Source organism: Accipiter gentilis, chromosome 5 (assembly GCF_929443795.1).
Source record: "Accipiter gentilis chromosome 5, bAccGen1.1, whole genome shotgun sequence".
In the NCBI taxonomy this organism is placed as follows: domain Eukaryota; kingdom Metazoa; phylum Chordata; class Aves; order Accipitriformes; family Accipitridae; genus Astur; species Astur gentilis.
Window position 1 is genome coordinate 41795978 of NC_064884.1, and position 15244 is coordinate 41811221.

Consider the following 15244-nt stretch of genomic DNA (forward strand, 5'->3'; position numbering starts at 1 on the left):
TGGCCAGGGAATATCTTTGGTCCCGTTTGTCCCCGTCACCAGGTTCCCAGTTTGATCCCCAGGTGCTGCGAGGGGCATGCAGGGCGGGAGAGGGTCCTGTCCCCTCCCCAAAAGCTTCCCTGCAGGGATTTGGGGTTGGTGTCCTGGGAAGAGGGGACTGTGCGAGGGCAGGGACCCATCCTGGCACCCAGCGGGAGAGGATTGGTGCTGCCATCAGGCCAGGCTGGGCATTACTGGGAGTATGAGGCCAAGCCCAGGTCCCCCCCAGAGGGCTCCCCCTCACAGTCCCCAAGGAACTGCTCAGGGTGGGGGGAACCCAGGAGTCCCAATCCCCCCACTGCTCTGCTCTCACTTCATTCCAGTACAGCACTGGGGGATGCTGGTGGGCACCTGGTGCTGCCAGTCCCCTGTCCCCAGCACCCCAGGGTCCCCAGGTCGCCACCTGCCAGGGATGGCCCATGGGTGCCACCACCTCCAGCAGGGCTCGTGGCTCCGGTGTGCCTGTTGGAGCAGGGCATGGTCCCTGTGGAGCCCCTCTCCCTGGGACTCTTCCAGCGCCGCAGGGTGCCAGGGTGCTTGTGGGGTCCTCCCTGTACTCAGGAGGGTCAGGGGTGGGGGACACAGCTGGAACCCCCCAGGTCCTGGCCTTGGACTCCCAGCAGCACCCCGGGAGGTGCCCAGTACCCCCAGACCAGCCATGGGCAGCTCTGGCCCCTCTCCGAGCCTCCTCCCTGGGGACAGGAGTCCCAGTGCCCACCCGTGGGTGATGCTGGGGATGGCACAGCAGCTGGCACTGGCCCCACACACTGCCCCACTCTTAGGTTGCTGGCCAGGACTGCTCAGGAGGTCAATATTTGGCGTGCGGGGAGGTCTGGCAGCACCAGTTTCCATCATCCCCATCCCTTGGGGATGGGCATGGAGAAGGGCGAAGCAGAAATGTAGAAATCCGGGATGGAGCGGCTGCACCAGGCGATGCCAGGCAGGACGGGGACCCCTGGGGGGTCCCCCAGGAGCTCAGAGGAAGGGCCCCCCCGGCCCCTGCCCTTGGCTTTGTTTCACACTTAAGAGCCTCTAATTAAAACCAGCCACAAAAGCCCTGGCTGGCGGCAGGCTCAAGGTGCCAGCGGAGGACGGGGGTCCGTCACCAAGGGAACAGAGAGGGATGCGGGGGCCCCAGCACGGGCACCACGGGGCCCCCCCGCTCCCCCGTGCGTGAGCAGGCACACGTGTGCACACACACACATACATGAGCGTGCACATGAACACACAGTGCCTGCAGAAGGGGTGAGAGTGGGGACATGGAAGCGGGGCTGGGGGGTCAGGGGGAGACAGTGCTGGGGTGTGCTTGTGTGAAAGGTCTGCGGGCACGTGTGTGTTTGCACGCCTGTGCCCAGCTTTGTTGCACGCACGCCATCCTGTGGGTTAGGGAGGGCAGGAACCAGTGCCTGCTGTTCTCAGGCCTGGTTTGTACTGGTCTAAAGGTCTGCAATGGCTCCATGCGGTGGGAGGGGTCCGTAAGCAGCACCACTGGCCAGGTGGGCTGGGGGGTGATCTGAGCCCTGGGGTACCCATGGGGTGCCCCAGCACCAGAGGCAGCCTTTGCTGCCAGCATGGCTGCAGTGGGCGCCCACGAGGTGCTGGTATCCACCAGGCAGAGCACGTTAGCTGAACCCCAGCACGGGAGCAGAGGGCTGATGGGTGACCCTGAGAGCAGCTGTCAGGAGCCCAGGGAGGGGACAAGCCCCCACCGAAGTGAGGGTCCGACTGCCCAGACACCTCAGGGGTGGTGAAACCCCAACGGCCCAGTGCCGGCGGTGGACAAAACCCACTCCGAGCCAGGCTGGCAGGACACTGGCCTACGCTGGCTGGGGCGGCGTGCGGGGGGAAGCTGGCTTAAGCACACCTTGACCTTCTTGGCAGGGGAGGGATCCCTCCAGCTTGTCCGACACATCTCCTGCCAGCACCCGGTATTGAAAGCGCGGCGAGCTCGCGCGCGGAGGAGCCGGCATGAAAAGGCAGCTTAGGCATCTCCTGCTGCGAGAGATGGATTAGGGGCTTCGGGGAGGGCCGGGGGGACAGCGAGAGGCACAGCCGCCGCGGCACGCCATGGCCAGGCTCCGTGCCGGTGGCCGCTGGGCAAGAACGGGCACGGCCGGGCATGGTGCCGCCAGTTACCGTCTTGTTGCATCCCGGTGGGAGAAGGGGGCAGCGGGCCAGGCCTGGTGGGGCGGGATGCTGGGGCATCCCCAAAACGGAGCATGGGAAGAGAGAGGGACTGTCCTGGCTCAGAGGGGGCCGGGCGGGCAGGGGACTGGGGCACCCAGTGCTGGCAGGCCCACTTCTCCTCTCGGCTCCAGACCCCCCACGGGTCCCCAAGGCATCCGCCACCCGGTCCCTCAGCTGTCGCTGTCAGGAGGACGCGGTATTTTTAGAGCCGCCTGGGGACCAGCAGGTCAAGCGGTGACAATTTTTGCCCATGGAAGCTGGCGGTGTGAGGCGGGGGTGGCGGGAGGCTTTGTGACCCCGCCAGCCCCCGTGAGTTTCCCCTTTTGCTCTGATTTGGGGTCAGAAATGTCCCACTTGTCCCCGGGGAGGGAAGCCCCTGGCACTAGCAATGGGTTCTCATGGGATGGGAGGGGGTCCGGCCACCTCAGCTCTGTCCCAGGGCCCTGTCCTGGCTCAGGGTCTGTGTTCCCGAGGAGGTGACAACGATACCCCATGCAGGCAGCCCGGACTCCTGGGATCCCCCCCAGGACCAGCCCTGGTGTATGGGGTGGGGGTCGATGGCCCCGGTGGTGCCCATGGTGGGGGTGCCCCGCTGCACAGCAGGTGGGAGGGGATGGGGTGCCCCTGTGGCCCCCCATCCTGGGAACAGCTGTGCCCTGGCCGATGGCAGGAGACCCTGCCAGCACCGGGCATGTGACAGGAGGTGACAGAGCTGCCTGCTATTTATACCCGGCCCTGACAAGGGCTGGGTGTGGGGACGCAAGCGAGCCCATGCCACAGGCACAGGCGGGCCCTCAGGGTCCCCTGGGTGCCCGTCTGTCCTCGGGACCACCCAAATCCCCTCTGTAGGGTGGGGGGGGCTGCAGCTACTCACAGCCACTCCAATTGCCCCCAGACCACAGGGTTACACTGAGCCACCCTTGTGCCCAAAGGGGGCACAGAGCTGTCCCCATACCCCACGGGGGCGCCAGGCTTTGCCCAAGTGGGACACTGAGCTGTCCCCATGCTCAGCGGGGCCACTGAGCTGTCCCCATGGCTGATGGGGACATTGAGCTGTCCCTGTGCCTGATGGGGGCACTGAGCTGTGTCAGATGGGGACATTCAGCTGTCCCCATGCCTGATGGGGACATGAGCCACCCCTGTGCCTAAAGGGGCCACAGAGCTGTGCCCAATGGGGACACTGAGCTGCCCCTGTGCCCAAGGGTGGCACTGAACTGTCCCCATGCCTGATGGTGGCATGAAGCTGTGCCTAATAAGGACACTGAGCTGTCCCCATGCCCCACGGGGGCACAGAGCTCTGCCCAAGGGGGACACCGAGCTGTCCCTGTGACCAGCTGGCAGGGCAGGGGAGGTTTGTCCCCCAGCAGGCACAGGTCCCCATCGGGCACACGTCCCCAGCAGCCATGGGCTGCCCGTGGTGTGGGGAGAAGCCAAGGGGGGGGCCGTTCCTTCTGGGCCCCCACCGCCGCAGCCCCCACACAAAGCTGCTTTAAATGAGAAGAGGGGCCCAGGGGCCGCAGCACCGGCCTCCGCCTCCCGGCCCGCAGAAAGGGGCCTCCTTCACTCCCGGTTCCCGGCCTCCCCCTGCTCGCACACGCACTCACACTTACACCCGTAGGTGCACGCCGCACACGTACACGCTCAGGGTTGGGGGTCCCCTGGCCTGGGGACACTGTTCCCCTCAAGCACCTCAGGCAGAGAAGCCTGAGCCCTCCCAGGGCTGCCCCCCCAAAGCAGGCTCAGTGCCTGCCCCAGATTCCCGCTGCCACAGCTGGGCTCGTAGCACCGAGGGAGACTGAGGCAGGGAGTGAGGGGCCTCGGGCAGCATCGAGGAGGGCACCCAGCCCCAGGATGGGAGGGGCCACACCTCCTCCACAGCTTAGCACCCCCAGGGTGTCAGATACTCCTCACCCCAAAGCCCAGGCAGGCAGGGCTGGGTGCCCCCCATCATTGGTACTGCTGAACATCAGCTTTGTGCACCCAGTGGGGTGGGGGGGGCTGTGTCAAGAAGGGGCGTAAGCCGCCAGTACACCTGGGTCCTGCTGGGGGAGCTGCCACCCTCCTCGGGGGGGTGCCGGCCACCCACACTCCCGGCCCTGGGGCTCATCCTGCCTGGCTCAAAACAGCTCCATCTCCCTGTGGGCCTACAACCCCCTCAGATCCCCCACGGTGGGTGGGGGTCCCATGGGGGGGGGGGGGTGTGTCGCACTGCCCACCGGGGTGGAGCAGGAGCTCCCTCTCGTGGGCACAGCCCTGGCGCTGAGCAGGGCCCAGGGTGCCCACCTGGGACCCACGGGTGGGGTGGCTGCAGGACATGTGGGTTCCTTCAACCAAGCCATCCACGGGGCTGCTCCATGCAGTGTGGCCAAGCTCCCCGGGCAGGGATCCTGGCTCCACCCTGCCTGCCTGGACCTATCTGGGTGCTTTGGGAGGATGAGGAGTGGGACAGTCCCCTCAAAAAACACAGCAGTAATTTCTGGAAGGAGAAAGGCTGCTCCCCTCCATGCCTCAGCTTCTCCACCCTCCATGGGGCTAAGCTGCAGGGCAGTCCTTGGGGCACAAGGAGCCACAGGGACCTCAGCAGGGAGGGAGACCATCACCAGTGGAGGAGAGGCAGAGGCCTGGCAGCCCCAAACTGGCAATCACCACTCACCCAGGTGGGTGGGACCACAAACCTGATGCAGGACAAGACAGGTGACCCCCGGTGCTTAGGTATTTGGAGGGGAGCAGAGTAAAGTACCAACAGGCACGGCATCAACAGGACTTTCTTAATGCAATGAGGAGCAAACTCAAGCATGTTCCTGCCCAGCAAAAGGTCTCATAGCCACCCTGCAATGCAGAGGTCCCAACTCTCAACCACGAGGTCCTCCTCAGCACACAAGGTTGACTGCAGTTTCATGAGGGAGCTCCACACAGGAGTTCTGGCAGTGCAGCCCAGCCTGCCACACTGCAGTAATAGATCAAGTCAGCTCTGCTACGAGCTACACTGCCTAGCACAAAGCACAACCACCGCTTTGGCCACCCCTGCATCTAACCCACAGCCCCACTGTGCAGGGCTTGCTGTCACAGGCATACACCTCATCGACAGGTTTGGTGGTGCACACGGAGGCACAGTCTGGTGAACACGCTTCAGAAAGGCCCGTTTCCAAACTCCTCTCTCCTCACCCTGCCTCGACGAGGCAGCAGAGGGCAGCACACAAGCAGGATCCATGCAGCAAGGCTTCTGGTGAGAGAAAGAAAAGGAATGAATGGAGAGACAGATGGAATCCAGTTTTCCTGCTGTCAAGGATGGCAGAGAGACGGTGACACACGCTGCCGTGCTCAGAGACAGCTGGTAACAGCTGTGGTGGTGGATGGAAAAACAGGGCCTCGTCTGCCACAAGCCCTGTGCTCAAAGGCCTGTGGGCTGCCGCAAGACGGATACCCCAAGCATCGCCTGGTGCATGCAGGCCTGGGGTGCTGCTCCTCTGTCACCACATACAGGGACTTGGCTATGCTTGTGCAAGCCAGGCACACGCCTCCCTGCTCAGGGGTAAAGAAAGGCCCCTGCAGCCTGGCCTGGCTGAAGGCCTGGGGTGGGAACAGGGCTACAGGCATGGCTCCAGCTGGCCCTGGGCACTGTGCTTCACCTCAGGGTTGGCTCCGAGCACCGTGATCCAGCTCAGGCTTTCAGCTGGGCACCACGGACTACCTCAGGGCTGGCCCCAAGCCCCATCATCAGCCTCAGCGCTGGCCCCAGGCCCCATCATCAGCCTCAGGGGTGGCCCCAGGCCACATCACCCGCCTCAGGGGTGGCCCCAGGCCCCCAGGCTAGCTGTGCCGGGGCTCTTCCCCACCGCCCTGGGGGTGCCGGGCTGCCCCGACGCCCCTTCCCAGAGCCCCTCAGTCCCCTCTCCCGCCCGTCCCCTCTGAAGAGACTGCGCGCGCACGCACCCCTCAGCAGCCAGCGTGACACGCGACGCACGCCAGGGGGCAGAGGCGAGTCCCTGCTCCTACTGGTTCGTACCGCCATCACTCAAGAGGCTGGGACAGCCTCATTGGTTCGGGCCGGGAGGGCGGGAAAGCTGAAGCGGGGCTCGCGCCCTCCCCTGTGCCCCCGGGTCGAGTGCTCGCCGCCTAACAACGCTGCGCATGCGCAGGCACGAGGTTGCGGGGAGCAGCTCGGGCGCCCCGTGCTACGGCAGCTCGCTTCCTCGTTGGTTGCCAGGGTGCGCGCGTCAGCGGGGAGCGGCGCATGCGCGCTCCGTTCCAAACCGCAGCGGGGCTCGGGGCGGGGAACAACCCGCCGCGGCGGAGGCTTAACGGTGCGGCCGCCGGTACCTGCCACCCTCCGCTCCCCCTGCAGCCCCCTATCAGCGGGCCGGCTCTCGTGCTGCTGCCCGTACCCGGCCCTTAGCAGCGAGCCGCCCGCTTCCCGCCGGGGCTGCGTCCCGCCCGGTGACGCCGCACTGAGGGCGGCCCCGCGCCGCCCACGTGAACTGCCCTGCCGCGCATGCGCGAAGGCGTCCGGCGCGGCGGGGGCGGGGCGGGCGCGCTGCCGCGGCGCGGGCGGCGCTGAGGGGAGGCGGCCGGAGGCGCGGGGCCGGACCGAGCCGAGCGAGGCGGCGGCGGCGCAAGATGGCGGACAGGTTCTCCCGCTTCAACGAGGACAGGGACTTCCAGGTAACGGCCGCGCCGCGGGAGCGGGCGGGCCCCGACTCTTCCCCCGGCGGCCGCGGCCCCCTTCAGGCCGGGGCGGGCCTGCCCCCCCCCCCCCCCCCGCCAGCCCCCTCCTCCTCACGCCCGGCGGGGCTTTGTGTGCGGGCCCGGCGGCGGGTAACGACACAAAGACGCGAACGCGGGGGGCCGGGGCGGGCTGTCAAGGTGACCCGCGGGAGGGGGGCAGCGGCCGGCGGCCTCGTAACGGCGGTGGGGCGGGGGGAGAGCGTCCCCGCGGACGGGACCGCCGAGGGGTCCCCCCCGCTGAGGTAGCCCTCACACGCAGGAGCGTGGGGTTTAGTGTTTGGGTTATTATTATGATTATTTTTTTTTTTTCCTGGTCGTTTTATACGGTATATTAGGCCGGAGGCTGGGCGGGAGCGGTAGCCCGGCGGGATGCGGGTCGGGGCCGCCGCACGCCGCGGGGCTCACCTGCCCGGCGTGGCTCCCTGGCGGTGGGCTGCCCCCGGCCGAGGCATCCCCGTCTCCCAGTGTGTGTCAGCGACCCCCCTCGTGTGGAAAACGCGTTTTACTTTCTCGCCCCCCCCCCCCCCCCCCCCCCCGAAAACATTAGTATTTCGACGTAATTAACGCCACTGTTGCTGTTTTAAAGGGGATTTAAATAAACAATGGTGAAATTAACGTTGACTCATTAAGCCTAAACAATGACATTTTGTTTTCTGACTTCAGCCTGAGAAAGTCTCGAGGTTAGAAAGAAAAACAAAAGGAGTGAGAATAAATGCAGCTCCAGAAGAGCTACTGATGAGCTTTTATGTCCTTGTTTCGGGAGCCCGAAGTTGGAATAGTGCTTTTCACCCAAACTCATGCTTTTCATCTGAATATTTGGGTTTTTTTTTTTTTATAGTTGCGGAGCTTGCGTAATTCTACTTAATGTAGCATTAAGGTGCGATCCTGAAAAGAGTCAGGACATCCAGTAGTATTTAATTTACATTGTTCCTTCTGGCTGTTTTAGGGGTTGCACACTTAGTAAGTCTTTACTAAACTGTGTTAGAAACGCATGAGAAAATACATATCAGTGTGGTTGACTGCACTGTTAGCATGACCTTATCTGTGGACTGTAGGTATGGCTTTCTAACACAGCCCTAAACACAGGGGCTGGTTTGCGTCGTTCATTTCCTTAAATGAAGAAATGAATCGTAATTAATACTGGGATGGTCTGATTGGGTTTCAGGAATTGGAGTGAGCCAGATCTTGGGTTTGAAAATACATTTTTTGTAATAGTTTGATTTGGGAGGGGAGAGATGGGGAACCTAAAACAAGTCCGGGACTGCAGAATGTAGCCGAGAAATGGGTAAGCTCTGTAGTCGTGCATTGCACAACTTGTTCACATGTGCCTTTTGCTCGGTGTCCTTGTTCTTGTCCCTTTGTGGGGCATCCTCTTTGCAAAAAAAATAATTGTAGCAGCAAAACCTGTTACTGTGTCATTGCTCTGGTCATGCAGGGAGAATGTGTAGTGATGTCAGAGAGGAAACAGGGCTCCATTACCCGATGCCGAAATCTTAAAAGCTGCTGAGCATGCTCGGAAACAATAACCCAGTCACAATCCTGTTTTCCCTTGACTTTAAGAAAGGGCACTATTTTTAATTGGGAGTTTATGCGTGCCAAATATCAGGTTTTATTGTCTTTCCCATAGACTAGAGTAAAAAATAAAAAGGTAGGGTTTATTTTTATAGTAGGGTCACTTCTCTGTTCTTCCTAAAAATTTGCCAGTGAGAAGATATTTTATTTTGCGTGTTAAAGCTTCCTTCAAGGGAAGAGTGGAATCAGTCCTCTGGGAAGAACAGTTTGGAATTGGTTAAGGCTTGCAGAGGACTGAACGTGACAACGATGAGCTGTGAAAGAGCTGATTAGAGGGAGGCTGAGCCCAAGTATCTTGGCCAAGGTCGCACTGAATTGGTGGGAGCTCAAGCGCCTGTGCACATACCCCTGACAGTTGGGCAGTCTAACAATTTTACTGAAGTATATTGGTGGAGAAAGACTTTTTGAACCTTAGTTTTCCTCCTTCTTCATCAAAATCACTTTCAGAGAAGATTTTTTACTTTCTTCTCTATATTTAGATGGAGGTCACTTGAGATATAACACTGGCGTGGAATAAAGGAAATGGCTCACTATGATGTTTGCAGGTCTGCTGTGAAAGCTGTGCTGTGACTGTTGCTAAGCATAGGTAAAAATACGTCTGCTTTTAGCTTGCAGCTTTTGATCATCTCTATAAAATACTGGTCTCAAAACTACAGCAAAAATAAGACACACTGTTAGTGTGAAGTCACAAATTCGTACATAGGCTCCCTTTGTAGGAGTGTTTCTGTTGGTGTTAAGAATGTCTTTTTCACGCAATTTCTAACAGTTTTAATTCTAAGCTTCAGCAGATGAAATTTCTGTCCTTTGACTGAGTATGACTACAAACGTGACCCTGTGTTACTGCTAGTCTGTTGAGACCCAAGTAGGCACGACAAAAGGGAGATGGTGCTCTAAAATTACACGGCTTGAAGCAGGGATGGATGTGGCATGGTGAGGGGGAGGGAGGCTGTAGAGATCCCTCGGATTTTGTTCTTGGGTGATCTACTTGTGATCTTCTTGACAATGTAAAAGGATGTGTTACTGTCTCGAGAGAGGAAGAGAAACAGAAGGTCAGGAGTAAAGTGTATGGGTCAAAGGAACCTTTTAGCTGTTTGGAAGAAAGGCGAATGCCTTGGGACTAGTGATGTGGCTAATGGAAGAGAGTCACTGGATGGAAAAAAAAGCATTTTAGGGTTGTCTTTAATGTTATCAACCTTCTTTCTGGAAAGAAACTGGAAAGATTCTGGGTTTGGGAGGATTAGTTTGGCAAGAGTGCAAGCATTGACGTGGGCAGGGGAGAGATGAGGTTAGCAGAGGTGATATTCAGGTTTCTGAGCTTCTGATATGCTGGAGAGAAGTGGATTAAAGGTGAGAGAGTGGCTGAGAACTATTCTTTTCTCCCCTGTGCCCGTCTAAAGGAAGCCCAGTGCGATAGGGGAAGGCAGGAATGGAAACGTATGGGACTGGAGGGAAATGGGTTCAGGAAGGAAAGGACCTAAACCAGCTGAGAGAAAGAAGGTCTAAATGGTCTGAAGTGCATAAAAAGGTGATGAGGGGAGGATTGTTGAGCAGAGGGATCAGCTGAGCATTGGAGAAATAAGCAGCAGTGGGGTACTTTCCCATAACTGCAGCCAGAGTGATGTGATGGGTATAAAGAAAGCTGCAGAGGGAGTGGAGACACTATCATGGGGTTATAAGTAACCCTGTGGAAAAGAGTAGCTAGTATAAGGATAAGAAAGTCAGATATCCTTAATGATAAAGATCATGGTATGGAGGGAGAGGAGAAGGATTATGTACTCAGAAATTCTGAGTTCTCTCTATGGTAGGGTGGAAGGAACCTCAAAGCCAAGGATGGTTTAAAAGCTGAAATTGCCAAAGGAGCAGGAACTGGCATTGGAGAATATAGCCACAATGAGGTGATTAAGCAGCTTTTTTTTTTTTTTTAATAGGATTGTCTTGCTTTTGCTGTTCTGTGTAGCTTTAGAAGCTTAGATCCTCTTCTCTTTTTGCTGTATGCTCTCAAATCTTAGAAAAAAACTCAGGGGAAAGCCCCTGGTTTTGACTGTATTTTGCAGGTGCTGAACTTGAGGGCAGCTGCAGTGAAAGGCGTTTAGCTTTGCTCTGTCCATTAATTCTTGATCTTTCTCTGACCAGGGCAGCACAGCAGTTTGTTTGGGAGGCTTTAGGCAGTGAAATGAATTACTGAAGGAGGAAGGATATTACTGACCTTCCTTCTCTTTCGTCTCTAGGCTCTGAAATGGTAAGTTAAGTCTACTGAATTGCTTAGTCAAATAAATCCCAACCTTTTCCCCTTTTCCATTGCTGGAGGGGTTATTTTTGAGTGGGCTGCGGACAAGCTTAGTCCTTCGGTTAAAAGATCGTACTACTTAACCTGTCGCAGGGATGCCTGTCAGTTGTCTGCTTCTGCTGTCTCCTTGATTGACTGGCTTCCCCATGGCAGAGACAAACTTGTGAACTGTTGTTACTTCAAGTAGTTATGAATGATAGCTGTTGACTATGCTAACAGTATTTTAAAAGCATTACTGAAAGCTGGTGTATACGTGAGACTGCTGCAATGAATAAATATATTTTTTTAGTGTTATTTTTGTAATTGCAATAGTTTTATTCTTTAGATTAATGAACTCAAAAGAATGAATACTGGGGATGTCTCCATATTGCTGAAGTCCAGTGGAGCTCCCAGATACTCACAGATGTTGAGAAAACGTTTTCTTGCTATATCTTTCTGCTTTTCATTGTTGAAGCAGAAATATTACGAGCCATATGTGTATATGTGTACAATAATTTCCTCTTCCTACGTACATTGCACTTACTTGCATCATTAGCCAGACGGAACACAAACTGTTCTGTCTCTTGTTTTTTTAATTTGTTGTATAGTCTGTATAATAGAATAACACTTCCACCAAGCAGAAGTGTCTGGTTTTCCAAACTGAGTTGAAATATGGCCAGTCTGAACTTCAGTTCTGGTATTCTTGCTTATGCCAGGAAGGTAGCCTGTCGTTCCCCCCGCCCCCCCCCCCCCCCCCCCCCGCCAAGGATTTGAAGAGCTAACCAAGCACATCGCTGTTACTGGCTGGTCTGTGCTTCTAGTTCTGCCGCTTCCAGCAAGTTGAGCTGAACGCTGATGGCATGGGGATTTTATGCTTTTTAATTGGCAGAATGTCAGGGATAAGTTTTGTTCCCAAGCAGCTTAGGCAGTCCGGCTTACTGGACATCTGGGCTGACAGCATGGAGTTTTAAAATCTGTCCTTCTAATGAGTGCGTCTTGTCAGTGGCTTCAACTTCAATTCATTTCTTAGGTGCTGCCTAAGGCAAACACATTTGATTTTTATATCCTTCAGCAGGGCATGACTGCTCGTGGGTTTTGCGGCAAAGTTAGTTGATGGCTTTTCTCCGTGCTGCAAGGAAATAAAAAGGTCATTTTCTTTTGCCTACTTCTACTAATTGGGAGAAGAAAAAAATGTGCGGGAACAAGGATTGGAGTCTCTGCAAAATATGTTATCCTGAGCTTCAATTGATACAAGATCCTGGTGTGTGAATTTGCCTTTGACAAATGTAGCTGAAAGCAGTCCAGGAGGTAGCCTTTTCCATGGCATGTTTTTTAATTTAAGAATTGATCTTAGATTTTCTAAAATCTATTAGTATTGTTTAGAGATCCTCATTTGTCATTAGATGAGGGTTATATTTCTGGTATGGGCACAGCACAGGAAGAATACTGCTCTTACCTCCATGGCAAGACATGCTGACCTCTCAGTTGAGTAAAGCAGGAACATCAGAACTCTGATGTTTTGCCTGCCTGTGTGAGCACGGAAGGGAGGGGAAGACTAGGGGAAGATGAGTTATAAAGTAAATGGAGTAGTATTGGTTTAATTTTTAGAAGATCACAGGAGAATCTGAACGTCAATGTGAATTTTTGGTACTTGTGTGGTAAATTAATTTTATATAGACCTTCTTTCCTGTCTTGGCTGTACCTTTCCCTACTCCGTGTTTTATCACTTCTGTTCTCTCCTCTCGTCCAGTGATGTTGTCTATTGCCGTGGTTAACTGGATAGGAAACACTTTATTCTAGAGTCCCACAAACCATGTCTAAGCTATCTCGGCTTCTTCTGAGTCACCCCCTCTGAAACAAAACCAAACCCTCCTAACTAGTCTCCTAACACCTGCTACGTGGGGATGTAGAGCTTTAGGAGTTCATCCGATCAAAAAGCAGTATTGCAGTTCTTGGTCAACTTTTCCTCAGCTGACATATGCTTTGCTCCTACCATACGGTTTTAAACCTATAGTAATTTTTGGTACTTTCCACCTTCAAGCAGCTCTATGAGCAATTAATTCATTTGAGATTTTAGCCATTCACAGTTTTCAAGCCAGAAGTTGATATTAGGATGTATGCTTTAAATATCCAGGTATCCCTTAGCCTTCAGTTTCCATCATTTGACCCAGTTTTGAGTCCAGGAATTAGAGTTTGGCTACAGTATCTCTTGAAGACAAGTGGTGATGGTGAAGGTTTTTCCTTTGTAGATTGTTCTGGTAGTTTGGCCACTGAAAGGTGTGTTTTATTTTTCTTCTAGATATTTCTATTTTCAGCTTTTAGCTGTTGTTTCTTGTTAAGTCCTTCTCTACTATGCCAAAGCACACATCAGTACGCTGTCTCTTCTTATGTAAGGGCATATATAGCATTTCTGTCTTAGTCCTAGCCTGTTCTGAGAGCCTTAGTGTTCTGTTCTCTGAATTCCGTTATTGCAGGGCATTTTGCTTTTCCCTTTGCATTGTTATGGCTTTCTGCATCTTATAGTCATAAACGTGGAAAATTTTAAGACTTGCATAGAGGAGTCTGGAATAGACTCCATCTGTATAATATGCAGAGATAAACTCTTCTTTACTACTTTATTCTTATTTGATGTTCCTTTGTTACACACCTTTGGACTGTATTTTTATCCTTTTTGCTACCATATTGCATGAAGAAGTTTTAACTTGGATTTCTTTTGCCTGCTCGGGTGCAGCCCTGTGCTGCAGGTGTGTTTGTACAGGGCTCTGTGAAAACAGACTTTGTGTTAGTGAGTTCAGGCCGGTGTTATATGGGTCAGATTGCTCTGTACAAACACATCATCCACATTGCCGCTTACTATTTGTTGGGCTTCATGACCTGCAAACTGAGTTGGCAGTTGCTCTATTTCTTCTCTGGTCATTGATAAAAAGTTGAATGGTACTGAGTCTTGTGGAACAAGTTAGGAGTTTGAATCCAGTTAACGTGCTCCTGAGTGAGGTTTTTCTGTGATGTTTTGGTTTAGGAACAATCCTTTATCAAGTCAAACACCATATTGAGGGAGAAAAAAGAAGAAAGACTGTACTATGAAAGCTTGAAAGCTTGTGGTGGTAAATAAATTATACCCTAGATATTAAATGACTAGCACCCTATCCCATCCAGGGTATTTTCTCTTTCTCTTGTTTCAAAGTCCTTGTTAGTCATGAAGACGCGGGTGCTGGAAGCTGCAGCATCTTCTTCATTGAGGTATGTTAAGAAATGGCTAAGAGAAAATTGGGTGAGTGAGACCAATGCTAATACTCTTTGGTACAGTTGCTGGAAGCACTGAAGAACTGAACAATATCCCTCATGTGCTGGAACAGATTTATAGCTGGCGTTGGTAGCGGCAGAAGGAATCTGAAAGACATTAAATTGTTCTTGTTTGGTGCCAAAGTATGCAAAGCATAGCGAAGCAGGGACCTGCCTCTGGCTTCCACTCCTTTTTGTACAAGCTGTTTATCTCTGCACTGTAGAACATGTTTTTAATTGGATAGCTCTGACTAGGTATTTTTATGCACATTTTCCCCATTTAGAGCTCTTGACCTATAAGTAGTCTTGAATGTGTTCTGGCGGGTGTTTTTGTATTGTTTTTGGACTTAACAGGTAGAATTTTGCCATCAAAACTAACTTTTAGTTTGGTAAACAAAAGGTTGCCATCAACTTCTTGGCGTGTAATTACAAGGTGCTTCTTTCAAAAGTTGCCAATTTAAATTCATATCCAAATCTTAAGTGATTACTTTTGTTGTATTGACTTGACAGGATTTTCATTTTAAGTACTCTCAAAATAATTGATGTGCATGTTTGCCTACGATGAGGTTTTGCTGCAGCTTTCACAAGATGTTGACTGTAAATATTAAGCTATTTTGGTGGGTGTGAAGATGTGCAGTGTCCGTACTTACCCTCTTGTATTGCCTATTTACAGGGAAGAGACTGGGAAGGTGACTTATAACACACAGAAAGCTATGAGAATGCTAACTGCTGTTTGTGAATGCTTTACCTCTATGTTGCTAGGAAAGGATAACTGAATTTTTTTGCATCTTTACAGTGACTACAGGGAACAACAGGGAAAAGGATGGTTTTGTTCTGGGAAGCATTATCAAAGGCTTTCCAGGTACCAGTACAAAGTTGCTTTTGTATTGCTTTTTATAGTTTTGAGAAACCACATGGCCTTTAAAATTATCCAAGAAAGCTTCCAGTGTGAGCAGGGTTGGATGGAGTCATCTTCTAGGTACATATTGGTCTTAAAAATGTATTTTCTTCTGGGCACGTAATGAATATTCAAGAAACACTCCTAAGCTATGCTTTCCTGGAGTTGTTTTTGAATTCTCTGGATGGATTTCTAAACATCAACACGGTTGTCTGCATCAATTACGTTTTGGAGATCTTCCATCGTATAGAGTCATCAGGTCCTGCTTAGCTTAA

At 53.5% G+C, this 15244-nt stretch overlaps 1 protein-coding gene across 2 annotated transcripts in view; it reads left to right on the plus strand.

The window, feature by feature from the left end:
* Window positions 1-6765: 6765 nt before the first annotated feature.
* The window catches only part of GPATCH8 (G-patch domain containing 8), a 57200-nt gene continuing 48721 nt past the window's right edge, over window positions 6766-15244 (plus strand). For both annotated transcript variants that reach the window (XM_049799538.1, XM_049799539.1), the window contains exon 1: window positions 6766-6888. In XM_049799538.1, coding sequence (XP_049655495.1) covers window positions 6844-6888 — 45 coding nt within the window. In that variant the 5' untranslated portion in view covers window positions 6766-6843. The remainder of the gene's footprint in view (window positions 6889-15244) is intronic.